Here is a 27,708-nt window from a genome sequence, read left to right on the forward strand (position 1 = left end):
CCCTAAGTCCTGGGATCCAACCCTACAGCGGTTCCTTGCTCAGCAGGGAGTCCACTTTGCCTTCCTCCCCTCCGCCCACTCTCAGTCGAGCTCTCTCTCTCTCTCTCAAATAAATAAATTTTTTTTAAAAATAGTCCATTCGGGAGGAAGGAAGGGAGGGAGGGAAAGGAGGAGGGAGGAAGGAAGGAAGGAAAGAAGGAAGGAATGGCAAGCATCATAAACCCAAATCAGGAACAGGGTTACCAGGATCACAACATGGCTGAACTCCATGGGAGCCACGTCTGCCGCAGGTCACGAGCATGATGCAGGTAGTGAGTTCTTGGAGTTCTGGTGGTACCTGGTTTACCTTCACTGGGAAGACAGGTGAATGGAAAAGGCAACTACACAGAAAAGTGGGCAAGGGTATAAACTGGCAAATTAAAGAAGAGAAGATCTGACCAATGACTATACAAAAAGATACTCAATCTCACTACCAATCAGGGAAAGTTTACGAGTTAAAACTAGGTGTCATTTTCCATCCATATAACTGACAATATTTTAAAAATCTGATGATATGAACTATTGACAATGGGGGGGTGGGGGTGGAATATGGCTTTCCTGAGCCTGTACAAATGTAAATTAGGCCATTTTTTTTAAGATTTTATTTATTTATTAGACAGAGATCACAAGTAGGCAGAGAGGCAGGCAGAGAGAGAGGAGGAAGCAGGCTCCCCACTGAGCAGAGAGCCCGATGCGGGGCTCGATCCCAGGACCCTGGGATCATGGCCTGAGCTGAAGGCAGAGGCTTTAACCCACTGAGCCACCCAGGCGCCCCTAAATTAGGCCATTTTTAGTATGATTGAGGAAAAACATACTTACGCTAGGTCCCAGGAGATTCCTATTCTAAGTAAACACCCTAGAAACACTTTCAAACACATCAATACCCCCATAAGTGCCCATCACTGCAATGTTTGACAAAACCTAACTGTTCTTTAGGAAAAGAAGAAATAAACTGGGAATAATTTATATATGAATTGCATGAAGAAGCCTAATTGAATGTATAAACGGAAGAATCTCAAAAATAAAGTGAAGTGAAAAAAGTATCACATTGGGCGCCTGGGTGGCTCAGTGGGTTAAGCCGCTGCCTTCGGCTCAGGTCATGATCTCAGGGTCCTGGGATCAAGTCCCACATCGGGCTCTCTGCTCAGCAGGAAGCCTGCTTCCCCCTCTCTCTCTCTGCCTGCCTCTCCGTCTACTTGTGATCTCTGTCAAATAAATAAATAAAATCTTTAAAAAAAAAAAAAAAGTATCACATTATTTCTATTCAATTTTTAAAATTAAATTATCTCATATATCTCATTAATGTGAGAGACCTAGAACTTGTTACTTGTTGTATGTGGGCAGGAATGATCTAGAAGAGTGAGAAAGATTGATGATTCAGGAAAGAGCAAAGTCAAAAGAATAAGTTCCTTGATAAAGTGAGAGGAAATGGGATGCAAAGTGGAGGGATGGGGCCTTGTAATGTTCTTTAAAAACTTTTGGTGATTAGCTAACCTTGAGGTGTGGGATAAGCATGGGGAGGCAGTGGAAAGGAACTTCCTTCTCCAGGTAATTTTTCTCCACTTAAACAAAGAATAAGCAGTAAATAAGTTGTAAGAGGACATACAAGAAAATAAAATCCAGCCTGTACATCAGGGAAATACGAATCAAAACCACAATGAGATATCACCTCACACCAGTCAGAATGGCTAAAATTAACAAGTCAGGAAATGACAGATGCTGGCGAGGATGCGGAGAAAGGGGAACCCTCCTACACTGTTGGTGGGAATGCAAGCTGGTGCAGCCGCTCTGGGAAACAGCATGGAGGTTCCTCAAAAAGTTGAAAATAGGGGCGCCTGGGTGGCTCAGTGGGTTGGGCCACTGCCTTCGGCTCAGGTCATGATCTCGGGGTCCTGGGATCGAGTCCCGCGTCGGGCTCTCAGCTCGGCGGGGAGCCTGCTTCCCTCTCCCTCTCTCTCTGCCTGCCTCTCTGCCTGCTTGTGATCTCTGTCTGTCAAATAAATAAATAAAATCTTTAATAAATAAATTAATTAATTAAAAAAAAAAAAAAGAAAAAAAGTTGAAAATAGAACTACCCTGTGACCCAGCAATTGCACTACTGGGTATTTACCCTAAATATACAAACGTAGTGATCTGAAGGGACACGTGCACCCGAATGTTTGTAGCAGCAATGTCCACAATAGCCAAACTATGGAAAGAACCTAGATGTCCAACAACAGATGAATGGATAAAGATGATGTGGTAGGGCGCCTGGGTGGCTCAGTGGGTTAAGCCGCTGCCTTCGGCTCAGGTCATGATCTCAGGGTCCTGGGATCGAGTCCCACATCGGGCTCTCTGCTCAGCAAGAAGCCTGCTTCCCTCTCTCTCTGCCTGCCTCTCCGTCTGCTTGTGATCTCTCTCTGTCAAATAAATTAAAAAAAAAAAGAGGCCAGAGGGTCTTTAAAAAAAAAAAAAAAAAAAAGATGATGTGGTATATATATATAATGGAATACTATGCAGCCATCAAAAACAATGAAATCTTGCCATTTGTGATGACGTGGATAGAACTAGAGGATATTATGCTTAGCGAAATAAGTCAATCAGAGAAAGACAACTATCATATGATCTCCCTGATATGAGGAAGTGGAGATGCAATGTGGGGAGTTTGGGGGGTAGAAAAGAATAAATGAAACATGATGGGATCAGGAGGGAGACACACCATAAGAGACTCTTAATCTCACAAAATAAACTGAGGGGGGCCGGGAGGAGGGGGATAGGGAGAGGGTGGTGGGGTTATGATGGACACTGGGGAGGGTATGTTCTGTGGTGAGTGCTGTGAAGTGTGTAAACCTGGCAATTCACAGACCTGTACCCCTGGGGCTAATAATACATTATATGTTTATTTTTAAAAAAAAATTTTTTTTTAAGTAAACTAAAAAAAATCCAGCCTGTAACAATCTTGAGAGCACTAAGAGCAAAGCCACTCCTCCTTCATTAAAAGAAAAAATAACGGGGCGCCTGGGTGGCTCAGTGGGTTAAAGCCGCTGCCTTCGGCTCAGGTCATGATCCCAGGGTCCTGGGATCGAGCCCCGCATCGGGCTCTCTGCTCAGCAGGGAGCCTGCTTCCCTTCCTCTCTCTCTCTGCCTGCCTCTCTGCCTACTTGTGATCTCTGTCTGTCAAATAAATAAATAAAATCTTAAAAAAAAAAAAAGAAAAAATAACTATAGGGGTGCCTGGGTGGCTCAGTGGGTTAAGCGTCTGCCTTAAGCGGTTCAGGTCATTATCCCAGGGTTCTGGGACTGAGCCCCGAATTGGGCTCCCTGCTCAGTGGAGAGCCTGCTTTTCCCTGTCTTTCTGCCTGCTGCTCTACCTACTTGTACTCTCTCTGTGTCAAATAAATAAATAAAATCTTAAAAAAAAAATTTTTTTTTAATTTACCTACAGGCCCCAACCAAACACATCATCCGCTTTACTCATCTCTTTATGTAAGAGTAAGTATTTGAGGGGCGCCTGGGTGGCTCAGTGGGTTAAAGCCGCTGCCTTCAGCTCGGGTCATGATCCTGGGGTCTTGGGATCGAGCCCCGCATCGGGCTCTCTGCTTAGCAGGGAGCCTGCTTCCTCCTCTCTCTCTCTCTGCCTGCCTCTCTGCCTACTTGTGATCTCTGTCTGCCAAATAAATAAATAAAATCTTAAAAAAAAAAAAAAGAGTAAGTATTTGAGCTAAATTAAAATTCTCATCTTGTGATCTGAAGTGGCATAGCCCTGTTGGCTGAAATGGAAATTTGGTCCACTAGGTGGTCTGAATTTGTGAAAACTACAACCCCCCCAAACATACAAAAGCAGGAGCTCCTGCCCAGGGGAGAAAAGATCGGGATGTTTCTTTCCTATTTTTTTTTTTAAGTAGGCTCCACACCCAACATGGGGCTTGAACTCATGACCCTGAGATGAAGAGTCACATGCCCCACCAACTGAGCCAGCCAGGCACCCAAGAATGTTTCTGCAGGAAAAATTACAAATCACAAATGTATACTCCCAACCCCACATACTACTTGTTAATCTCCCAGCAGGTTTTAATATTAATTAGCATTTTAAGTTAAAAACTAACTCAATTCATATAATGAAATATTTCTTTTTTTAAAGGCCAGTGACCAAGCTGGGTCTATGTAACCCATTATCACTGTATTCTTTTATCTCCTCCTGTAATCACACGTGATCATACAGTAATTTGGTCGGTTAAAAGTAATACTGATAAACCCCTATTACTGGCAGATTTAACAATTTATCTGTAACCTTCTACAAATGACTTAAACTAGTAAATACAACTGTATATCACCCAAAATGTCAACAGTATAAAGCGAGTTGACAGTTGTATGAAGTTGTATCATTTCAACATTTGAAACAATTTGTAACTGCTTTCTTATTGTTCAAATGCAAACAAATAGCCACTGTGTGTAGCAAAGAGGAAGCAGCGGAAAATAAAAGTGCAGAAAACTTGGGAGCTGGTGAGGATGGGAAAGAGAAGGGAAGATGCTCTGAAAACAGGCTATTTTTTAAATTTAACAGAGCACATATCTGTTATTAATAAACATATTATTTATTAACACATTAATAACATATTATAACACATTAATGTGGGGGCATCTGGGTGGCTCAGTGGGTTAAAGCCTCTGCCTTCCATTCAGGTCATGATCTCAGGGCTCTCTGCTCAGCAGGGAGCCTGCTTCCCCCTCTCTCTCTGCCTGCCTCTCTGCCTACTTGGGATCTCTGTCAAATAAATAAATAAAATCTTTATTTTTTTTTAACATTTTATTTATTTATTTGACAGAGAGAGATCCCAAGTAGGCAGAGAGGCAGGCAGAGAGAGAGGAGGAAGCAGGCTCTCCACGGAGCAGAGAGCCCAATGCGGGGCTCAATCCCAGGACCCTGAGCCGAAGGCAGAGGCCCTAACCCACTGAGCCACCCAGGTGCCCCTAAGTAAAATCTTTTAAAAAATAAAAAATAGGGCGCCTGGGTGGCTCAGTGGGTTAAGCCGCTGCCTTCAGCTCAGGTCATGATCTCAGGGTCCTGGGATCGAGTCCCGCATCGGGTTCTCTGCTCAGCGGGGAGCCTGCTTCCCTCTCTCTCTCTGCCTGCCTCTCTGCCTCCTGGTGATCTCTGCCTTTCAAATAAATAAATAAATAAAATCTTTAAAAAAAATAAAAAATAAAACATAAATTAAAAAAATAAAGATTAATGTGGATATGTGACAAACAGGTTGTCCCCTTGAAGTACTTTCTTTGGTTTCTGGTTCATCTTCTTACGTTGCCAAAGGGCTATTTCCACAAGGTCCGTGGCTAAGCAGTCTTTGCAGACTTTTTATCTGGCCATCTAATCAGCTACTGCAGGACAGTTATGACCCAGTCACCCCCTGAATCACTTTATTCTAGAAAAGATGTTGTGAACTTACCTTATTTTATTAGTAAGTTCTGGCGGGTATGTACATTTTTCTGGAGACACGTTATAACTCTCAAAGCTGTTCAAAAGGGTCCGTGACCCCAGAAAATCCAAGGACACTGCATGAAGACAAATTCTCTTCAACCACGTGGAAACCCGTGGCACCGGCTTCCGGGCTCCACTCGGCCCGGGCCTGGCCTCAGCGCAGTCCTCCGAAGCGCGATCTCCAGCAGGGGTCGCTGCGTTGCCGCAGCCGCGCCCGTGAGCCCCTCCCGGCCCGCTCTCGCCACGGCGGCGCCAACGGAAGGGGCGGGGCGGGGCCTGGAGGCCCGGGTGCGCCAGGCCGCGGGGAGGGATCGAGGGAGGGAGGAGCGGTCCCGGAGTGCTAGTAACTGCGCCCCTGTCGGGCGTGTTGTGACCCCGGCTGGAGCCCGCTCTGTTGCTTCCCGGTGCGCACTCGTGAAGTAAGGGCGCGGCCAGCGCCTCTGCCCTGCCTGCGCTCCTGCCAGGACTCCGCGTGAATCTCCCGCGTCTTGCCCCGGCCCGGACAGCCTCGGGACGCCCTGTGGACCCGGGGGCTGCGGGGGCCGTGGGGATCCGGTGCGCCGCGGCTGTCCGCGCTTGGGCCCGGCCGCTACTGCAGGCTCCAAACGCAGACCCAGAGCTTGAGGACGCAGGTGTCCAGTTTCCTTTGACCTTGAAGACCCGGGAAGGTGCGCAGCCCGCGGGGGTGGGAAGTATGTCGGGGCAGCCTCCCCAGTTTCCGCGGTCAACCTGAGAGGTCTCCAGAAGGGACGCTTTTCAGTGGCAGTAGGCTGCAAAGCAGTTAGACCGGGTTCTTAATCGAGCAGTGAACAGGCTCGCGAACGTGGAGCGATTCCCAGTGTCCCGCAGGTCAAGGGCAGCGTTGCCTCTGTTCCAGACGTTGCTTTGCTTACAGGCTTCTGCTCGTTCACTATCTTATCTACCCTGAAGATCTGACCACAGACTTCCGGGCTTCCAGCCGTTTTCCTCTCCACTACTCAGTCCACACCATTGGCAAAGAACTCTTAAAATAACACTTCTGTCAGGTCACTTCCCCGCTTAAGATCTTTCTATGATTCACATGCTCTCTGGGTCAGGTCCAAACTTTCATAGGTACGGCCTTTGGAGAGCTAGCCTTTTGTAGGCAGAGAGGCAGGCAGAGAGAGACGGGGTAGGGGGTGGGGAGCAGGCTCCCCGCTGAGAAGAGAGCCCGATGCGGGGCTCGATCCCAGGACCCTGGGATCATGACCTGAGCCGAAGGCAGAGGCTTAACCCACTGAGCCATCCAGGCGCCCCAAATCCACTTAGTATTTGTGTGATCCTGTCACTGAGATGGGCTGTTAGGAAGGAATAAATGAATTAATAGGTAGAGCGGGGACTGACCCATAGTAAACAATGATCGTTAAGAAGACTTGTTATTGGAATCCTGGCTGTACTGGTTACTAGCTGTATGAACTAGCAGATTGTTAAATTGCTCCAAGTCTCATTTGTGCTCATCTGTAAAATGAGGGCCCTGTGTAAAGTGATCCCGGAGAGGCTGCCATTTTCATCTCTGCCCACACATGCAGCCCTGGGAGTATTCATTGTGGGGAACGTGCAGCCAGGTTCTCAGCTCGTGGGCATGTATACAGCCTTTGGTATCACACCTGATAGCAAAATAGGCTTCGCTGAAGTCACTTAGGCCAGTGTTTTCTGGCCTAAAAAACTTTTTTTTTTACTATTATCTTTACTAAATACATTTTCCATTATGACCCAGTATGTGTGTATGTATACTTACATATGTGTATATGTATTATAATGAAAGTTTCATAAAGTAATATTTACTCTGGGGCACCTGAGTGGCTCAGTGGGTTAAAGCCTCTGCCTTCAGCTCAGGTCATGTTCTCAGGGTCCTGGGATCAAGCCCCCCGCATCGGGCTCTCTGCTCATTGGGGAGCCTGCTTCCGCCCCCCATCTGCCCCCGCCTGCCTCTCTGCCTACTTCTGATCTCTGTCAAATAAATAAATAAAATCTTAAAAAAAAAAAAAAGACAGTATTTACTCTTACCGTATGTGATATACTGTAATCTACACGTTTCAGTTTTAATTCTTTTAAAAAAAGATTCTTTTTTAATTTAGTTGTTTGACAGAGAGCAAGAGAGAAAGCATGGGAGAGCACAAGCACAGGGAGAGGGAGAAGCAGGCTCTTCGCTGAGCAGGGAGCATGACGCCAAGGTTTCAGGGAGCGATTCCAAGACCCCAAGATCATGACCTGAGCTGAAGGCACGTGCTTCACTGACTGAGCCCCCCCAGCATTCCCAGTTTTGGTTCTTGAAAAGTAAAAATTTTATAATGGCTCATGACCCACAATTTGAGAAAGATAGGCAAATTATTATCATTAATGCCCATCTTTATCTTTTGTATTATAAGAGCATCTTACTAACCAGTCACTTTTGAGGTTGATAGTAGAGAGCTCTGGCCACTTAGGGTTAACCTTCTTGTGTGTTTCGAATGGGCAGAAAGGTATGAAAGGCTCTCCCCATGAGAGAATTACTTTTCTTAAAACTACACTGTGAAGAATATATGTTAAAATTTTAACAGCCGTTGTCATAGAGTGAATATGGATGGTTTGAGTTTTCTTTTATTCTTTTCAAATTATCTACCTGAAAATATGTTTCACATAATAATCATTAAAATCTTCTTTCTCTTAAATTATGATAATAAGAGTAGCAATTTCAACTTAAAAAAAAATCTTTACTTGGCAAAAAGTCCACCATTAGGTAACTTTTTCTTTTCTTTTTTTTTTTTTTTTTTTTAAGGTTTTAAGTAATGTCTGCACCCAGTGTGGGGCTCAAGCCCATTACCAGAGGTCAAGAGTCACATATTCTACCAACTGAGCCAGCCAGGAACTACTTAATTTTTGATTGTAGTGATCCATGAAATACAAAGTCTAGAAACTACTGAAATACACTGTTCTCTTTCTTCATCCCTGTTTCTATAAAATTTAAGGGTTTTTTTCTATGCATAGTTATTATTTGTTCTCTATTAAGTTAGATAGAATATGTATAAGAATGATTTGTCTCAATATTTCTCTTTAAGGTGCTTCCAATAGTTTCCACTCAGTATTTTAGAGCACTTGTGGACTTTATAACATTTAAAAATTATTTTATCTAGTTCTGGGGGCGCCTGGGTGGCTCAGTGAGTTAAGCCTCTGCCTTCGGCCCACCCAGGTCATGATCTCAGGGTCCTGGGATGGAGCCCTGCATCAGGCTCTCTGCTTGGTGGGGAGCCTACTTCCCCCCTCCCTGCCCCCCGCCTGCCTCTCTGCATACTTGTGATCTCTCTCTCTCGCTGTCAAGTAAATAAATAAAATCTTAAAAATAAATAAATTTAGTTCTGTTGAAAAATAACCCTTCAATTATGCATGCTTTATTTCTCAGTTAAGACTCAGATTGGGGTCCCAACAGCAATGAGATATAGAGTTGAGCTCATTGTTCATGCCAATAAAAATAAGAGCCAAGATGTTAATAAATACAACTTGGAGGGCACCTGGGTGGCTCAGTGGGTTAAGCCTCTACCTTCGGTTCAGGTCATGATCTCAGGGTCCTGGGATCGAGCCCCACATCCGGCTCTCTGCTCAGTGGGGAGCCTGCTTCCCCCTGCCTCTCCGCCTGCCTCTCTGCCTACTTGTGGTCTCTCTCTCTCTGTGTCAAATAAATAAATAAAACCTTTAAAAAATATATATAACTTGGAAGTAGCTATGTGCTTTTGAGTGGGCTTATAGGTAATTGGCTGTTGTAGACTTTGTGATGAAAGGAGGAAGGAAAAATCTTTGAAACCATCATCAAGGAAATCTGTCTGAAGGTATAGCCTTGTCACCGTGGAAAGTCATTCACAGACTTAAGGTTTGAGGATATGGACCATATGGCAGCCCTTCTCATATTACTGAATTACGGCCTCTAAAGCCATATTGATGTACTTGGGAGAGGTTGCTACCATCATAAGGTGGTTTCTTTGAGGTAACTTAGGAATTGGCTGCTCTCTGGCGTGTCAGCACCTTAGTGCCTCAGGGTCTCTTGGCGCCTTCCTTTTCTACTTGCCAATGCCTCAAACAGTAGGAGAAAGATGGAAAAGAAGGTAAAAGGTAACTGTCCAGTCTGCTCCTTGCTAGCTCTGATTTGCTGGGGTTGGGGGTTGAAATAAAGTCTAGAGATTTCACTCTGGGTTTTATAAAGTCATGACTTGGTGTCCTTCCTTGACAAAGTCAGTATTGTAAGGATGTGACGTATGTCAGCAAATAGTCTTTCTCTGCATGAGATTTTTTATTTTAAGGTTTTATTTATTTGAGAGAAAAAGAGAGCAAGAATGAGGCAGGGAGGGTCAGAGGGAGAAACAGACACCCTGCTGAGCAGGGGACCCCCCCCCCCCGCAATGCACAACTCCCATCATGACCTGAGCTGAAGGCAGTCCCTTACCCAACTGAGCCACCCAAGTGCCTGAGATCATTTTCTTAAAACCCTTGAGAAGAAGTGTTAATATTTTTCAGTTAGTAATCAGTATCCAAGCCAATTTGGCAGATGGAGAAGAGGAGAACCGGTGTGTTCACACATCTCAGTATCTAGTTCCACCCTCCTGAGAAAAGCACAGCTAGACAACTCACCATGGAAAAGCGCGTGGCCCTGGCTACGTACAGACCAATGTGGTCTTTTGTAGGGGAGAATAAGTACAGTACTCATACGGAGTGTTCGTGGTGTGCATGGTTATGTGGTAAGAATGCCAGGACACTGCACTTGCGACATACAACTGAATTACTGTCTGTTGCAGGTTATATGCGCCATGGCTGTGACGGGTGTCAGATTCCCTGCCAGCATTCTGAGAAAGCCAGACGCCTGGATTGGACTGTGGGGCGCGCTGCAAGGGACACCTTCATCGAAACTCTGTGCTTCCTGGAATCGATACTTCTATTTTTCTAGTACCCAGTTAAACACATCAAATTGTAAAACGTTCTTCCATAACATTTTCTCGCTGAGACTCCCAGGCCTTGTAGTATCTCCAGAATATATTTTCCCCCTTTCCATAAGACTTAAGAGTAATATAAGCTCTAAGAAGTCCACCAAGAAGACTCTGCAGAAGGCCGAGGATGACGAGGACTCTGAGGAAGAGAGTGACCGTGAGATGAGTGAGCAAGAACAGGGGCTCGAAGAAGACCCCAGTGTGGTCAAAGACTACAAAGACCTGGAGAAAGTGGTGCAGTCTTTTCGGTACGATGTCATCCTAAAGACAGGCCTAGATGTCGGGAGAAAGTAAGTCTGACGTGCGTTTTATTACAAAATGCTTTGTCGTCTTGTCATTTTAACGTGGTAGTTCCCATCACTCAGCCCGTCTGTGGTGAGGGGAGCCACAGATACGGGAGGACCTTCCAGTCACCTGTTGCAGTTGTTTCCTGCTACAGACGAGAACCCTGACTCCAGCAGCAAGGCAGGGCACCGCTGCACATCTCCCGTGCCGTATTTCCCTAATTCTAAGACACAGTCGACTCTTAAGATGAGCTGTCGATTTCATACCAGCGTTTTGAGGAAAGTCATGACCACGTTAGAGTATATAGCAAGAGGAAACCATGCCTGGGTTTCACAAATGCCACAGGGTAAGAAGGTACCTTTTAGAAACAACAGAAGCCGTGTCATGCAGTCAAGAACGCAGGCTGTGTAACTAGACCCTTCGTGCTCTGTGTGAGCCTGGGCAAGTTCCTTGAATTCCCTAAGCTTTGGTTTTCTCATCTGTAGGATGTAAAGTAGCACCTACTTTAGAAGTTGGTGCTTCTCTGCCTAAAGCATCTTAGTGGATGGAACTAGAGGGTCTCATGCTAAGTGAAATAAGAGAAAGACAAATGCCGTATGATTTCCCTTGTAGGTGGAATTTAAGAAACAGAACAGATGAACGGAAGGGAAGGGAAGGAAAGATACGACAAAAACGAGACAAACCATGAGAGACTCTTAACTCTAGGAAACAAACTGAGGGGTGCTGCGGTGGGGAGGGGGTAACTGGGTGATGGGAATTAAGGAAGGCACGTGATGGGATGAACACTGGGTGTTAATGCAACTGACGAACCCCTGAACTCTACTCTGAAAGTAATGTGCTATGTGTTAATTAAATTGAATTTAAATTTAAAAAAATAACAAAGCAGTGCCTGACACATAGTAGGTACTCATTGTATGTTAGCTGTTATGAAGAAAATTCTGTGTGTTCATATGTAGTGCACAGAGATGTTAAGTGGAACTTTCAGAATTTCTTTAGTATTGTTCTCTCTGCTAGAATAATTACATAAGAATAGTGACCCTCATTGTTCATTCATTCGTTCAGCAATCATTGTGTGCATACTGCATGCAAGATAAGAACCATGGTATGGATAATATGTTCAGATTTCCATGTGCAATTTATACCTTTATGACCTAATTTCATGGCGTAGTCTAATTTTTTAATCCATGACACTTAAGGACTCGTAAAGATGACTGAGCCCATAGGCCTCCTCGTGGGGATTTTGAATATGCTCTAAAATCTGGCCAGCTTGTAAGGGGGGGGCTCTCTCTCCCCCAGAGAAGTAGCTGCTGCTGTTACAAGCAGAACCCCAGATGTTAACCACCTGGAGTCCGAGCGGCAAGAGAAGAGCTCACTGATTTCTGTCCTCGCTCTCTCCTGGTCCCGTTGCCCTAGTGACTGAATGGAGAGGTCGGCGGCTGCGGGATTGGAGTTTCCCCACCTCAGTGCAGACTCGCAGAAGATTTGTTAATGGCCTCACCATACGTGTGGTGCCTGTTCTTTTCCTCAGAGCCTGGAGCGCTTTGGTGGTCATGAACCCTGGGAGCTCCCGCTTTGCAGGCGGCTGCTGCAGGAGTCAGAGGGGGGAGTACCCCGAGCCCTCCCAGAGCTTACCTGCCCAGTGATGTCCGTGCGTCTCTGCCACAGTTTGGTGTCCATTCAGAAGGGCCCCTGGGTCTCGCTGTTTGAGATAAACATGGGGGCAGTTGACTCCCCCCTTTCCCAGCAGCCAGAATGGAGGCTTTGTGGAGAGGCTGGTCACTGTCAGAATGAGCCTTAATGGCAGCTGTTTTTTTTTTTTCAGACCTATGTAATTGTTTTGGATGTATTTCTATTTCAAAGCATTTGACTTTTTTTTTTTCTTTTTCTTTTTCTTTTTCTTTTTTTTAGCAAAGTGGAAGATGCATTCTACAAAGGTGAGCTCAGGCTGAATGGGGAGAAATTGTGGAAGAAAAGCAGAACGGTGAGCTATTCTGACAGCAGATATTTTTGTCTCTTTCTCTGCCAGTACTCAGTGCCACCCCGACTTCCCCTCAGGGGGCATCAGTGACCCCTTGTGTGTGTCTGTGTTGCACGCTCTGTGACTCCCCAGAGGCCTGGTCAAGCTCGTGAGAATCACCAGCCAACTTGGTGACACAGACCACTTGCTCTTCTGCAGCCTTGATGTCCTTAAGAGAAAACTTTCCTTTTTTCCTTAAAATTTTAAGACGGACCACTATCACAATTCGCAAAAATCCGTTAACTGAGTCATTAGTCCCATGAAAAGCTAATAATGAGACTGAGAAGAGTTGATTGTGTAGCGATCCCAGTGGTGGACTGCTGTTAGCTGAGTGGGTGTGTGATTCTGGTTAGTTTGGCGGTACCCGCAACACTTGCCACATGCCCTGCTCTGCGCGCAGAGCAGCCATTAGAAAAGACACTTCCTGTTTTCTAACAGGTCCATAGCAACACTGTCGTTAAGTGAAAGAAATCAGGTATAAGAAAATGTATTTCCAGCATCCAGTGTTGTTATAAATCATACACACACACATACATATGTGTGTGTGTATAAATTGTGTATTGTAGAAATAAGTTGCATGTATACATACATCTGGAATTAGTAATACTAGTATTTATCTTTGGGCCATTATGGGTTATATTTTCTTCTTTCTATTTTCTGAATTTTTTATAAGTATAGATCACTTTCATAATTGGAAAAATAGTAATGATAGTAAAAGCTAACGAAGCACAATAAAAAGGTGTATGACAGGGGCGCCTGGGTGGCTCAGTGGGTTAAAGCCTCTGCCTTCGGCTCAGGTCATGATCCCAGGATCCTGGGATCGAGCCCCGAATCGGGCTCTCTGCTCAGCAGGGAGCCTGCTTCCTCCTCTCTCTCTGCCTGCCTCTCTGCCTACTTGTGATCTCTCTCTCTCTCTCTGTCAAATAAATAAATAAATAAAATCTTTAAAAAAAAAAAAAAAGGTGTATGACAGAGACTGTTTAAAAAAAGTTTTGAAGGGCAATGCCCAGTGGCTCAGGTGGTTAAGCATCTGCCTTTGGCTTAGGTCATGATCCCAGCGTCCTGGGATCAGGGGGCTGCAGGATCAGCAGGAAGCCGGCTTTTCCCTCTCCCTCCTCTACTCCCCCTTCCTCATGCACACACTCTCTCTGTGTCTCTCCATCTCAGATGAGTACATAAAAATCTTAAAAAAAAAAAAAAAAGCTTGGAAGACACAGACATACGAGGCATCAGCAGACATAATCTCACTCTTAGTGTCTAGAGAACAAATGTTCCCGGGAAGTCAGACGCGCTTTTGTAGGTGGCTTCCAAGCTTGTTTGGTGTTTCACAACTCCCCTGGGGATGGAGGGCTTCAGCTACATCCTTTTGCTCTGGGGCAGGGGAGGGTGTGAGCTGTTGGCCTTGGATCCCGATCAGCACTGAGGCGTTCGATCAGCACTGAGGCGTTCTTCGGAGACCTTGCTCTCTGGGATCCTACAGGCTCTCTTGGCTAAACTGACAGGAGGAGGGGCACTCCCCAGTGCTCATCTCAGCCGCCCGGCCTCAAGGTCCATGATCTGTGACGGCACCGACCCGGCGGGTTCAGCATGTCAGTCCTGGCTCTGTGAGCTGCGGGAAATCAGGCGCTACAGACATGCCTCTGGAGATCAGGCCCTTCTTCTCCCATAATTGCTTTTGCCTGCTTGCAGCCCTGCCCCCTCTCCTCAGCCGCCGTGTTTCTAAGACAGGACCTGCTCTGGGTGCGCCACGCCTCTGTGCCAGGGCCTCATTTACAAACGCCACAAGTCCATCTTCCCCCCTCTGCTTTGAGACATTGTTAACTACAGTCTAATTGCTGCTGCTGCATTCTGCCTTGGGTGTTCTCTTGTCTCGGCTGCCTTCCAGATTTCTCCTGAGGGTCAGCAGAGGAAGGGGCCAGTGTTAACACTCGACTGCCTTGTTACTAGGAGGCCTGTAGCCATAGTAACTGCAGCTAAGGGGAGATTTGAAATGTAGATATTTGGAACAGCCCTTAATCCCAACCAGTGTCGCTTTGTGTCTGCTGTGCTGTCTCCCGCATGAAGGAGGACAGGCCCTTGCAGGGAATAAAGGACACCTCCCCTTCCGAGGCCTGCCGCACGGGGCTGTGCCTGGCCACGGGCCCTGAAGGGTCAGGCGGGTTTGTGGTGCTGCAGCTCCGAGCAAGCCGAGCAGGCCGCCTGTCTGTGCCGTGGCGAGCCAGGGCCTGCTGACTTACACAAAAGGACTGAAGCTTCCTGAACTCCCCGCTCCCGGGGATTGACTGGCTACAGGGGAAGCCTTCCTTCCCTGCTCGCTGCCTTAGAAGTAAGCTCCCAGAGGCCTCTGCTGCTCAGCTGCACGCAGGACACACAGCAGATTGTGAAGGGACACAAAGGAGGGCTGCAGTTGGCTCTGTGTATATTTTGTATCACATGCGTATGTTACTTATTAAAAAGTGAATTTTAATAAAGCCATGCTGAAAAATGTAAAAGCATTCGAAATGCTCTCAAACCTTGTATTTCTGGACACTGATTTTTTTTTTTTTTAAGATTTTATGATTTTAGAGAGAGTGTGAGAGAAAGAGAACATGAGTGGGGTGAGGGGCAGAGGGAGACGCAGACTCCCTGCCAGCAGGGAGTCTGATGGGGGATTCGATCCTGAGACTCCAGGATCATACCTGAGCCAAAGGCAGACACTTAACTGACTGAGCCACCCAGGCGCCCCGGACATTGATTTTAAATGTCCACACAGTTGGGGCGGGCAAATGGTCTTTTTTTTTTCTTTTTCCTAATTGAACTCATGAGAACTATAGGAGGACAGACCCCCTAGATGATGCTTGGGTCAGCCCATCCTTCAGACCCAGAGGAGAAGCAGTCTCCATGCTTCCTTGCGGTTTGAGCCTTTTTGCTTCTCAGCCCAGAGGGGAGAAGGTTAATGGTTTATAACCAGCTGCTGCGTGAGTTTCACATATCACTGCTCTAGGCTGACGAGCGTGACATGGTGGCAGAAGTGTGTATTCCCACGTTGTGGACTGAATACTGGGCCCTTGAATGGATGGGAGCACAAAAATGAGTTTGCCCAGGTAAGGTGCAGGTGTTTTTGACAGCATGAATTTAGGACTGCCTCAGAGAACATTAATCAGAAAATAAGGTAAAAGTGGCACCATATTTCTTAAACAGAAACCCTCCAGTAGACTTTTAAATGGCCACGTGTGCACACTTCAAGTCCATGGCACACACATGGGGTTGCTGCCCACCTCCTGGGAAGCAGTGGTGAGTGGTCTGAGGTGGCCCCAGTCAGTCCTGGCTTGTGTCCTAGCGGAAAGAGCATATGACACCTGGGTCTGTTTAGCTCCTTCCCGAGTCACTGGGCAGATCCTGAAATCCTGACCTGCCAGGACCAGGTGCCTACCATGGGCTGTCCCTGGCGACACTGCTGTGACTGCCCTGGGACGTGACCGGGACTACTCAGCCTAAGGGTCCCACCTGGGTAAGAACGGGTTTGATGTTAGCGCTTTGAACCCATTGAGTCAGCATCCAACTTGATCCTTCTGTCTTTGTGAACTGAGTCCTGTCTTCTTGATGATGTGGCATCACCGGGGCTAATCAGTGCTAGAGAAGAAGTTCACCATTCTCTAAGAGATACAGCTGAATGTTCTTCCATAGCGGCTAATTTTCAACAGACTGCCCCATCCCCGGTTACATAGCTCTTCTGGGTCGAAATCAATGAAAAGTTACCCTGGAAATTATTTTCTCAGTGCTGATAGTAATTACTATGCACGTACTCTCTCTGATTGTGCCCCACTTTCTTTGCCTCTTGTCACCATTACCGAAACAAATCCCTCCGTGTGTTTCCTTCAGTCATCCAGTAGAGGTGAGTGAGTGGGCCACACCACACCAGAGCTGCCATGAGCAGGCAGCTGTCTAGGTCTGATGGAAGGACACGGATAGTGTTGGGCACGAGTGTTGGAGGCATCCTCTGAGCAAGGCCCTTTCACCTGGAGGTACCAGGGATAAGGGACGGTTTCAGCAGAATCACTACCTTTCTCACATGGCCCTCTGGGTAATGATGGTTCCCGGATAAAAACTCAAAGCAAGGACATTTTCGGGGCACCTGGCTGGCTCAGTCAGTGGAGCATGCAACTCTTGATCTCAGCCCCATGTTGGGTATAAAGAGGACTAAAAAAATAAACTTAAAAAAAAAAAAAAAGGACATTTGCATTAGCCTGCGTTTCCCAAAATGCGATGAAGGCTGAGTTTTCTTTCCATTTTCAGGTGAAAGTGGGAGATACATTGGATCTTCTGATTGGAGAGGATAAAGAAGCAGAAACAGAGACGGTAATGAGGGTTCTCCTGAAAAAAGTGCTGGAGGAGAAAACAGAAAGTGAAAAGTACAGAGTGGTGTTACGCCGGTGGAAAAAGTTAAAGTTGCCTAAAAAGAGTATGTCTAAATAAATGGATTGCTTTATATTAATAAAACTGCTTTCTAGTGATGGAGGGAAGGGCCAGCTTCAAAAGAGGACATTTTTATTAAAATAAAGTCACCTCACCTTTAGTGGAATCTGCGGAGCTCTTTTATGGAAATGGGGATCCATAGCTTGGAGACACTGCCCATGGCCTGGAATCCTCTCCAGAGCTTGATTTGTGCTCGCTTTGACCTCATTTTGGCCTCATGAGCATGAATGAGATGTGTCCTGAGTGAACTAACCCCAGAGAGAGTTTTAATGCCAAGCCTGCTGTTCCGCACAGTAACTACCTCGGGAATCTGTGTAAAATAAACTGGCCTTGTTGTTTGTGCCTTTGTTTCAGTTTTATCCCTGCTGACCAGCTTCCCTGGGTTCAGACTTCTTAATGGCAAAACCAGTTGAAGTCAAGGTCACCCTTCATATCCGTTGGGAGACCCCTTTCTCCACCAGCCCTTCTGAATTACCGATTTGTGAGCTTTCGTTCCCTTCAGTTTGTCTTCAGAAGGATAGATACGTGAAGTTGTTCCAACTCACTGCAAATGGGCTAGTTAGGGCCCATTTAACAGTAATCGTTTAGGGCAGGGGGCCCCAGAGGCCTTTTTTATGGAATTCAAGAATGGTTTTTACATTTTTAAAACATTGTTAAAAGGAAGGAAGGAATATATGAACAGAGCCCTTAGGTAGCCCACAAAGCCTAAAATATTTAATATTTACTACCTGACTTTTTTTTTTTTTTTTTTTTAAGATTTTATTTACTTGACAGACAGAGATCACAAGCAGGCAGAGAGGCAGACAGAGGAGGTGGGGGAAGCAGGCTCCCTGCTGAGCAGAGAGCCCGATGTGGGGCTCGATCCCACGACCCTTGACCTTTTACAGAAAAAAAATAGGATGACCCGTGTCCCAGCTTAGGATAATAAGCTGAGAGTTTAATTTTCAGGTGAAAGTAGATTTTAGTAGTAGGTTTTAAGGGAAGCACAGATATTATCAACGAAGAGAACAAAGAGAAACCGATTATTCTAATTCTCAAGAAAGTGCTATAAAAAGGAGAAAGCCTAAAAAAATAATAGTATTAGAAGGGACACACACATAATATACGTCATCTAAGAAAAGGACATCTGCAGAAATAAATTGGTTTGTAGACTCCCATAAACAGTTTCCTAGCACTAGAAGAGTCCGCTCAAGTAGAGACCCATTAGATGGTGTCATGGAAAAAAGACTGGCTGTGCATGGGTCCTTTTATTGCCCTCCAGGAATTCTTGAGAATTCAGGTTAACTGACAATGAAGGGAAACTTCTGTGGCCCAAAGCAGGGGGATGTCTGGGCCCATGAGTATGAAGGCCTTAACACCTTGAATTTCAGAAGGCTCCAAAAAATTGATCTTGATTTGAAAGCTTAAGTAAGCTCTCCGGAAGAAAGACTACATAATGTGCAGAGCAACAGAGGGAATGTTTCCGTTTTACCACTTGTTAATTGGGCTTTACTGAGTTACCAGTAAAATCTTTAATTTTAACAGGACTTAGTTATGAATTATAATTTAGGAGACTAATGTCTTGTCTTTTTCTCATTTCCTCTACCTCCATCCCTGTTTCGCTCTCCCTCTCTTCCTCCTTCCCACTCTCCTCTTGACTTCTCTTTAGAAAGTTGTAGAAAGACTAAGAAGTCTTGTGTGGTGAGTGGCAGCATGACCTAGGGATGTGTCAGGGGTCCTGGTTTTTAGGCTCAGTCTTGCCATTGGTAAGTCGGGTTACCTTGGTTACAGTTTGACCTCCGTCTCTGGGCTTCACCTTCCTCATTGGTCAAATGGGGACCGGGGTACTAATTGCTTTACCTTGTCATGTGTTCAAAGGAAGGAGAAAATCAAAATGTGTTGTATGAGGTAAGAAGAGGAGCTATTGCTAGCTAGGAAGCAGGAAAAGCCACTTGAAAGGCTTTTTGAAGCTTTTGGTAATTAGGACCTCACCTAGCTGCTTGCAGTGTTCGGGGCCGCACGCCAGACCTCTCTGTTTTAAAAAAAATCAAACTAGGGACGCCTGGGTGGCTCAGTTGGTTAAGCAGCTGCCTTCGGCTCAGATCATGATCCCGGCGTCCTGGGATCGAGTCCCGCATCGGGCTCCTTGCTCATTGGGGAGCCTGCTTCTCCCTCTGCCTCTGCCTGCCATTCTGTCTGCCTGTGCTTGCTCTCTCTCCCTCTCTCTCTGACAAATAAATAAATAAAATCTTTAAAAAATAAAAATTAAAAAAAAATCAAGCTAAAAAAAATCTCATGGAGCATGTTGGTTTGGCAGGGGCACATGGCAAACACTGAGCTCTTAACAGTTGTCTGCAGTGCAAGGGACTTGGAACACGGTTATGAAATAGCAGAAACAAAAGCAATTCATAAGGATTCACAGAACTCTCGAAACTCACCCATTACTTGACCCAAATGACGGTTGCTTTCTAGTGCCACCGTGGCGACGCCACCTCCGGGAAAATTAAAATTGGAAAAGATTAAAGATGTATATGTTTCTAGTACAGTGGTTCTCAACCAGGGTGAATTCACGTTGGGCAATGTCTAGAGACCTCTCGGGTGTCACAGCCTGGGGGGGGGGGGTGGTTGGGGACATCGAGTAGATAGGGACCAGTGATGCCTCTACATGTCCTACAGTGACAGGACACCCCACAACAAAGTTACTGGACCCCAAATGAGTAGAGATGAGGTTGAGACACCCTGCTCTAATGGGATGGCAAGTTGTTTTTTTTTTTTAAGTTATGACTACTTTGGTAGAGGCTGATGTAGCCCTTTTATCAGTAATGATGGCTAATTCTTTCAAAGAAGTAGATGCCCTCTAGGAAATACGATGCTAATAGCATTTCTCTGCCAAATAGCATCTGTTGTCTTCCCTGGAAAATTATATAGATGGATGGCTAGGCTATCGTTTCATCATCATTTTAACATTTTGTAGAGAAAAGTAGACATTTGGGGGATATTTCTTAAGTCACAGTTTATTTGGTTAGTGATGACTGGGGAGATGGAAACATAAGTAGCATTTTCTAAGAAGCTGAAAAGAAAGATTGCGGTTGGAGTGCTGGTGTACATTCCGTGAACATTCTAACGGTGCAGCCCGTATCCGGCAAGTAAAGTGACACTCGGCTCAAGTTCGGCATCATCTCGGTCACACACATTTGGCTTGCAGAAAGGTGCCGTCAGATTATCAGTGAGCTTACTGACAATCGCCAGGGAGTAGTGCAGGACATTAGAAACTCCGTGGAGTGGACTTGAGAGCAGAAAGAGGGCATCTTTCAGCAGGTCACATAGGAAGCTTGGAGTCACCTGTGGTAGTATTTTCACCTTGGAAATCGCAATCATCAAAAACCAGTACTGGGGGGCGCTTGGGTGGCTCAGTGGGTTAAAGCCTCTGCCTTCAGCTCAGGTCATGATCCCAGGGTCCTGGGATCAAGCCCCACATCGGGCTCTCTGCTCAGCAGGGAGCCTGCTTCCTCCTCTCTCTGACTGTCTCTCTGCCTGCTTGTAATCTCTGTCTGTCAAATAAATAAAATCTTTAAAAAAACAAACAAACAAACAAAAAACCAGTACTGGGGCACCTGGGTGGCTCAGTGGGTTAAGCCGCTGCCTTCGGCTCAGGTTATGATCTCAGGGTCCTGGGATCGAGTCCCGAATCGGGCTCTCTGCTCAGCAGGGGGCCTGCTTCCTCCTCTCTCTCTCTGCCTGCCTCTCTGCCTACTTGTGATCTCTCTCTGTCAGATAAATAAATAAAATCTTTAAAAAAAAAAAAAAAAACAGTACTTATCTTTCCCTTGGAGAGTCATTTCTTAAACATCTACCAGCACATCACTAGGTGGGACTGCGGATACACACCCGGAAGTTTTCCACTGGAAGTGCCCAGCACTGTGGGCGGAGCCTCACCCAGCCCCAGCCGGCCTTGCTCCCCTTGGCTAGTCTAGGTGTAAAGAGATGCGGTTACTTTTACCACGCATTCTTTGTAAATTCTTTTCCTGTACAGGAAAGGCCCCACAACCTGCTGTTCCTTCTGCCGTTGGTAGCTGCTACTCCGTAATCTGCCCCCTGGAATTTCTCTGAAGGCCCTGAGGTTGGAGGCAGCTTTCTGAGACTGCCGCTTTCCTGTTCCTCTCAAAGACCTGCATGTTGGGTTAAGGGGTTTTTTGTTCGTTTTTGGTTAAGCAGGCGTATCAGAAGCAGGCCGGTGAAAGTAGGAATTTGCAAGGATATGCAATGTCCTCGAGGACATGGGTCACACAGGATGTCCTTCTCGATTCTTCCGTAGAGATGTCATCTGTACCCAGTGGGCCTTCTATCTTGTGACTTTATTTTGTCGGAGAGAGTGTGGGGGTTGGGGGGTGGTGGGCAGAGGGAGAAGAGAGAAAGACCCTTAAGCAGACTCCACACCCAGCAAGGAGCCTGGTGTGGGGCTCCATCTCCCAACTCTGAGATCATGACGTGAGCCAAAAAATCAAAGAGTCGAATGCTTAACTGACTGCATCACCCAGGAGCCCCTCCTGGGACAGAATTCTTTTCTTTCTTTTTTTTTTTTTTTTTTAAAGATTTTATCTTTGACAGAGAGTTCACAAGTAGGCAGAGAGGCAGGAAGAGAGAGAGGGGGAAGCAGGCCCCCCCACCCCCCCAAGCAGAGAGCCCAATCTGGGGCCTGATCCCAGGACCCTGAGATCACGACCCTGAGCCAGAGGCCCAACCCACTGAGCCACCCAGGCACCCCTCTGGGACAGAATTCTTAAAGATGATGAGACCTTCCCCAAGGCAGATAAGTGAAGCCCCCAAAACTGCAGTCAGGGTAGAACAGCAAGTGTCTAAAATGGGCCATTTCTGGGGCGCCTGGGTGGCTCAGTGGTTAAAGCCTCCGCCTTTGGCTCAGGTCATGATCCCAGAGTCCTGGGATCGAGCCCCGCATCAGGCTCTCTTCCTCCTCTCTGCCTACTTGTGATCTCTGTCTGTCAAATAAATCAACAAAATCTTTATAAATAAATAAATAAATAAATAAAATGGGCCATTTCTATTCAGAGTTCTGGACTGGGTAATAGTGATTTCCAGAGCCCCACTCAGAAGGCTTCCTATTAGATACTTCCTGCCCCTTTGCAATGCATAGATTTTTCTCTCGGACGTAGAGGAGAGCCCTTACCTCTTGATTCTGATGCAGAGACGCAAAAGGTGAGGCTAAAATGACAGCAGCCAACTCTCCTTTGAAGCAACACAACCAGCAACAACCCGAGGACCCGACGAGAAGGCTCCCGTCGCCAGGGGTCTTGCATCGGCCAAGGCACAGGCCCCCTCGTGCCCGCGCTGTGCCTGAGCTGAGGCTTCCCCGCATCCACACTGAGGAGGAGACTTGGGTTTAATACCTGTGTCAGAAGTAGCAGGAACCGAACACCAGGAAGACCAAGGCTATGGAGCTCTGCAGCCGGCATTCACAGCCTCTCAGCGGGAGCGTTTCCAGTCTGGGAGAAGCAGGAGAGTCGGGAAGCTGTGGGCCTGCGGCTGCCTCAGGCCGGAGCCCAGCCCTCCTCCATCTGCCGTGGCCTCAGCTTTTGGCACTGAGCCGAGGAGCCCAACTTCGCAGTCCGCTTATTACCCACGTGCAGCTTAAAATTCCGTTTCAGGCAAGAGAGGTTAGGTTTGGTGGTGTTTACCACCAGAGCCTTCTCTCCAAGGCCTACTAACTACCAATTAATGAGTTGAGGACTTGTTAGAGTCATGGAAGAGTGCCCAGAAGAGAACTGGCACTACAAATACTTTTGCAGGGCTCCTGGGTAGCTCAGTGGGTTAAGTGCCTGCCTTTGGCTCAGGTCATGATTTTGGGGTCCTGGGATGGAGCCCCGTGTCGGGTTCCCTGCTTGGCGGGAAGCCGGCTTTTCCCTCTCATTCCGCCACTCCCCTCTGCTTGTTCTCGCTCTCAAATAAATAAATAAAAATCTTAAAACAAATATTTTTGCAGAATGAACGCACTTCCTTTAGAGGACGAGATGATTCTTCCTGTGTTTCTCTTTCTGCTCTCTGCACTGAAAGCTTTCTCAAGTCAAACACTCAGGCAGCTCCTGGACAGTCAGCACAACCCCAAGTTAAACCGCAGGAGGCCCCTAGGCAGAAGGACGGAGAAGTTTACTGCATGCAGCCACGTAAGGCGTGGCATCGAAATCCCGAGCACGGGACTTCGGAGTCAAGCCAGTCACCATTAGCAGCACCTGCTCTGCCAGCTGTCTGACCTTGACCAAGTTACTCAACCTCTAGAAGCAGCCCCATCTGTAAAATGGGGGATAGAAACAGGGTTCCTGTGAGGATTAAATGAAATAACGTATGTCAAGTCCCTAAGCCATTAGTGGGCTCAGAAAAAGGGAGCGCTTACAAAAACCTGAACTCCCTGTAATTTAAGGACCCATTGTCGCTTCTGACTACACAGCTGCCACACTGTAGGAGCTTCTGGAAGGATGAGCTGTGGCATGACACGTTCTCCACCTCTGTCAAGGACACAGTTCGCCATCCGGAAAACAAACTCCCTTTAGAAGAACAAATGAATTCTTACGCCTTAAAATCAATGAACAGGCTTCCCCCTGTAGAACTAGGCTCTGGCAAAAGCCACGTTTGGCCAGTGCTCCTAGGCCATGCTGCGTAAGCATTTGTAAACCTGTCTTCCTGCTGACCTGAAAAGCTAAGATTTCATTTATTGCTAGTTAAGAAGTAGTTTTATTTGAACAATGGGAAACCATTTATTCCAGCTGAGATCTATTTCTCATAATTGGAAAAGGGCTAAACTGTCGGTTTTCTGTGACACGCACAGCCTACCTTGTTAAGTCACTGGTGCAGGGGCCCTCAGAGTGTGGCCGTGGACCAGCAGGGCCAGCATCACCTGGAAACTTGGCAGGGATGCAAATTCCTAGGCCCCATCCAGACCCACTGAGGCCTACTCTGGGGATAGGGCCCATTGGTCTGGCTTAACATCCTCTCTGGTGGTCTGACCCTAGCGATGCTGATGGAGGCTTAACCCAGATCCCCTTCACCGGAACACCCATTCCCTCGAGGCAGAGGACCCCCTAACCGCTCCTGCTTTCAGCGGCCCTTCTGGAGCTCAGCCCTTGGCCCTCTTGCCGGGAGAGCTGCCCTTTTCCAACCTGGGGAAGACCTCTAACAAGGACCAACAAGCCCTTCTGCCTCACCTGGGACTAATCCTGCCAAACAACCCATAGTTCTAGGGCTTTCCCAAAATGGGGATGAAGCTGGACAGCAGTGGAGACCCACACCCTAGCTCCTGGCCTTCCCCAGCCTCTGCTGCATCCCTCCTGCCCCTTCTCCTGAGGACAAGCCCACCGCCACTCTCACGGGAACGTCTCAGGTTCTGCCCCAAGGGAATCCGATCCATGGCGGTTCCTCTCACAAACTCTTCCCAGGTGTGCTCACTGGTCCCAGAACAGGGCTCTCCACAGTCGCCGGTGACCTCACACACAAATCTGAAACCAGCACACCCGCATCTGAGATCAGACAAACTGGGGCTTAGAGGGACATGGGTGGTCAAGGACACCAGTGACTTGCACTCGTTTTCGAATCGGAATCTTGTGTGTGCTATGACTCAGAGGGTGTTCAGCAGCCGGACTGGTGTGCTGTTGCAGAAGCGGACCCATGGGTTTAAACCCTGACACCGCAATTCTCCAGGTGCACAAACTTGGGCAAGAAACCTACTTCTCTCTGCTTCCTCACCACAACACAAATAAATCATGGTTCCCAAGACACTCGAGTTTTTAGGAGAATTAAAGGAGAGAGTATATGCACCCCTCAGGACCATATCATACCTTTCTTAATAGGCACAATTCTGGAACTTACCTCGCGGGGTTTTTTTTCAAGATTTTATTTATTTGACAGATCACAAGTAGGCAGAGAGGCAGGCAGAGAGAGAGGGAGAAGCAGGCTCCCTGCTGAGCAGAGAGCCCGATGCGGGGCTCGATCCCAGGACCCTGAGATCATGACCTGAGCCCAAGGCAGAGGCCTAACCCACTGAGCCACCCAGGCGCCCCCCTCGTGGGGTTTTTGAGACCATCATTAAGGTTGGGCTCTCAGCAGCGTGGCCGGCACGTGTATGTACTTGGTGAACGTGAGGGGCCGTCACAGCGAGTAGGGAAGGAGTGTTCGTCGCGCCTTTCTCACCACTGGCCACGGGGGATGGTGGGGGACAGTTACGTTTGCTTAGAAGCATCCCCAAAGAGGCCATTGCCTGTCACCATTCCAGTGATCATGATAATTAACTTTGTGTGTGGTTCTTATCTCCGAGAACTAGATTTTATAAGTAAGCTCACAGATACTGAAATTCTGTGACTTCTCTTTTGGGCAGAAAACAAACATACCCACAGCCAGAATGCAAAGAATTTAGTCTTCCTTCAAGTCTTGCTTAAACTTGTCACTCCAGCCCCCGACTGGCCCTAACCTGCTGACAGAGGCAGGCACACACACACACACACACACACACACACACACACACACACATACACACGTCAGGATTCACAGCAGAGTCCCTGGGAAAAGTATCCCAATCACCAGCCACAAGTTTCTATCTTCGTGACCCTCGGCCACAAACAACGTTCCTCTGACGGCTTGAGATGGTATTTTTACTATGAATATGAAATAATTTATAATTAGCCGAAGAGGTAAGAAAAAAACACGTAACCACTTGTTATCACTTAATAATATGTTACCTTTGAGGAACTAAATCCCATTTACTCCAAAGTGAGAGGAAAAAAAAGGCGGGGGGGGGTTGAAAGTGGGGGTGCAGGCTTGGTCCTTGGTCGCAGGGCTGGGCTGGCACCTCACCAGTAAAGGTATGAAAAGGTCACATGCGCCTCTGTGTGGCCAGGAAGTGGTTCGTGTAGAAAAGGATTAGGATTTATTTGGGGATTTCTGTCAGCTGCAGCCAACTGAATCCTGTGAACTGCGCCACAGTCGCCCTGGGGTGTAGAAGCTTGAGAGGCTGAGACACCCCCTACCCCCTCTCACCCCCCCACCCCTATTCCTGTCCTCCCCTGGGAGGGGTTGGGGAGGCCTCACAGAAAGATGGAAAGACTAGACCAACACAGGCTCTGAGCGACCTGGGCCCTAAGAAAACAAGATGTTACAAAGACCGTATTTTTTCTATTTTTATAACATTTTATATAACTCATAAAACAGTGCTTGTATAAAAATTCACACAAAGTTTTCTAGAGAGCATACAATTTCCAAAAATGTCCTGGGTTTTTTGTTACATTCAGTTTTCTAAGGACGCACTCAAATCAATGGTAAAATGCAGACATTATGCGGTATTTCATTATCTTTGGTAAAACTATTCTCGTTATTTTGTCTCCTCACAGTATTAACTCTGATATCCACTTTGTGCAGGGTCTGCTTTCACTAGGATGTCAGAAAAACATTAAGGCTGGATCTACACGAGGCAAGTTATTTCCAAATGGCATAAACGGCCCCTGGGCCCCCACCTCCACTCCGCGCTCCTACCCACACAGCCAGGCAGGGTGCGAGATCTCAGTGACCTCCCATGAGGGGTCTCGAGACCCCACTGCAATTGGACAAGAATCCAACATTGCAAGGGGGGGGGGGTGGAAACCGAGGCCATCTCTGTAGGAACCCAAGTGGCCGTGCTGTGGTGTGGGCAGGCCAGTGACTCTTACCATTTAAACAGCGAATTCTTTCATCGCTAAGTAGATCCCATAGGTTGGTGGATGATTGCTGCAGATGTGGTAACCCCTCCAACCCAAACATAAAAATAAAGGAAGATCTGGGGCCAACACCAAAGGGGGAGGGGCACACTATTGCCCATGACACTAGACACGACTTTATTCCCTGTCAAATGTTTGTGGTCATGTTGACACAGCCCAAGTGGACTGAAGCAGGATTAGAACACTTAGTACATTCATGACTACCTTCATACATTCTTTTAAACTTACTAACAGAGAGAACGAGGGACACTACCAGCTACCGTGACTTGCTATTTTCCTTAACATCAGAATGTGTCTGTGCTAATTCTTTAGTCCTCCAGATACAAGGGGAAAAAAAAACAAGTAAAAAAAAGAAGAAGAATTTGGAACGGGGAGGGGGAAGGGATTTACCAACACATTTTATAGAAAATATTAAATTTTGAAAAAGTAAGTATTTTGTACTTCTATTGCTTCATGTAAAAAACTGCCCTGGGGCCCGCCGGTATGGCCAGAGAACTGAGGAGGCCGTACAGACAGACGCAGGACCTGCAGGTGTTTCCTGATGAGACAGTCCGGAGGGACAAGAAACAACTCTCAGAGTGTGTCCACCTCTCTTCACTAAAAGGGACGCTAAGATTTGGGGGTGGGGTGGTGGGGGTCAGTGGGGGGAGGCCCTACGCAGGAAAGGTATTAAGGAAACCATCAAAATGCAGTTTCCAAAAACTGAACATGCTCTAGGTTGTGAAGAAACACATCTCATCCCTAGAACTTGTT

At 46.9% G+C, this 27,708-nt stretch overlaps 2 protein-coding genes across 4 annotated transcripts; one reads left to right on the plus strand and one right to left on the minus strand.

Moving 5' to 3' along the window:
* Positions 1-178: 178 nt before the first annotated feature.
* On the minus strand, positions 179-10,190 carry LOC125101669 (uncharacterized). The gene is made up of 3 exons (XM_047732019.1): positions 10,115-10,190; positions 5,466-6,249; positions 179-351 (listed from the first exon to the last, which is right to left on the minus strand). Exons 1-3 carry the CDS (start codon positions 10,188-10,190, stop codon positions 249-251), a joined length of 963 nt encoding a protein of 320 aa, XP_047587975.1. The 3' UTR covers positions 179-248.
* MTRES1 (mitochondrial transcription rescue factor 1) lies at positions 6,005-27,565 on the plus strand. Of its 3 annotated transcripts, none has more exons than XM_047733581.1 (5): positions 6,005-6,165; positions 10,279-10,757; positions 12,661-12,733; positions 17,045-17,210; positions 26,621-27,565. In XM_047733581.1, exons 2-5 carry the CDS (start codon positions 10,291-10,293, stop codon positions 26,653-26,655), a joined length of 741 nt encoding a protein of 246 aa, XP_047589537.1. In that variant the 5' UTR covers positions 6,005-6,165; positions 10,279-10,290; the 3' UTR covers positions 26,656-27,565. The 3 variants fall into 3 exon arrangements, with proteins under 3 accessions (XP_047589537.1, XP_047589538.1, XP_047589539.1); XM_047733582.1 differs by lacking the exon at positions 26,621-27,565 and adding an exon at positions 22,407-23,068; XM_047733583.1 differs by lacking the exon at positions 26,621-27,565 and having other exon boundaries at positions 17,045-17,567.
* The last annotated feature ends 143 nt before the right edge of the window (positions 27,566-27,708 follow it).

This window comes from Lutra lutra, chromosome 6, assembly GCF_902655055.1.
Source record: "Lutra lutra chromosome 6, mLutLut1.2, whole genome shotgun sequence".
Taxonomy (NCBI): domain Eukaryota; kingdom Metazoa; phylum Chordata; class Mammalia; order Carnivora; family Mustelidae; genus Lutra; species Lutra lutra.

Bases quoted from the DNA above. Each gene is read 5' to 3' on its own strand.
- LOC125101669 (XM_047732019.1), bottom strand. From the start codon at position 10,190: ATGAGTACTGTACTTATTCTCCCCTACAAAAGACCACATTGGTCTGTA. The intron at 6,250-10,114 runs GTGAGTTGTCTA...GCCACTGAAAAG, and splicing joins GGGCCACGCGCTTTTCCATG to CGTCCCTTCTGGAGACCTCT. The intron at 352-5,465 runs GTAAGTTCACAA...CTGTCTTCCCAG, and splicing joins GAACTTACTAATAAAATAAG to TGAAGGTAAACCAGGTACCA.
- MTRES1 (XM_047733581.1), top strand. From the start codon at position 10,291: ATGGCTGTGACGGGTGTCAGATTCCCTGCCAGCATTCTGAGAAAGCCA. The intron at 12,734-17,044 runs GTGAGCTATTCT...TTCCATTTTCAG, and splicing joins TGTGGAAGAAAAGCAGAACG to GTGAAAGTGGGAGATACATT. The intron at 17,211-26,620 runs GTATGTCTAAAT...CACTTTGTGCAG, and splicing joins GTTAAAGTTGCCTAAAAAGA to GGTCTGCTTTCACTAGGATG.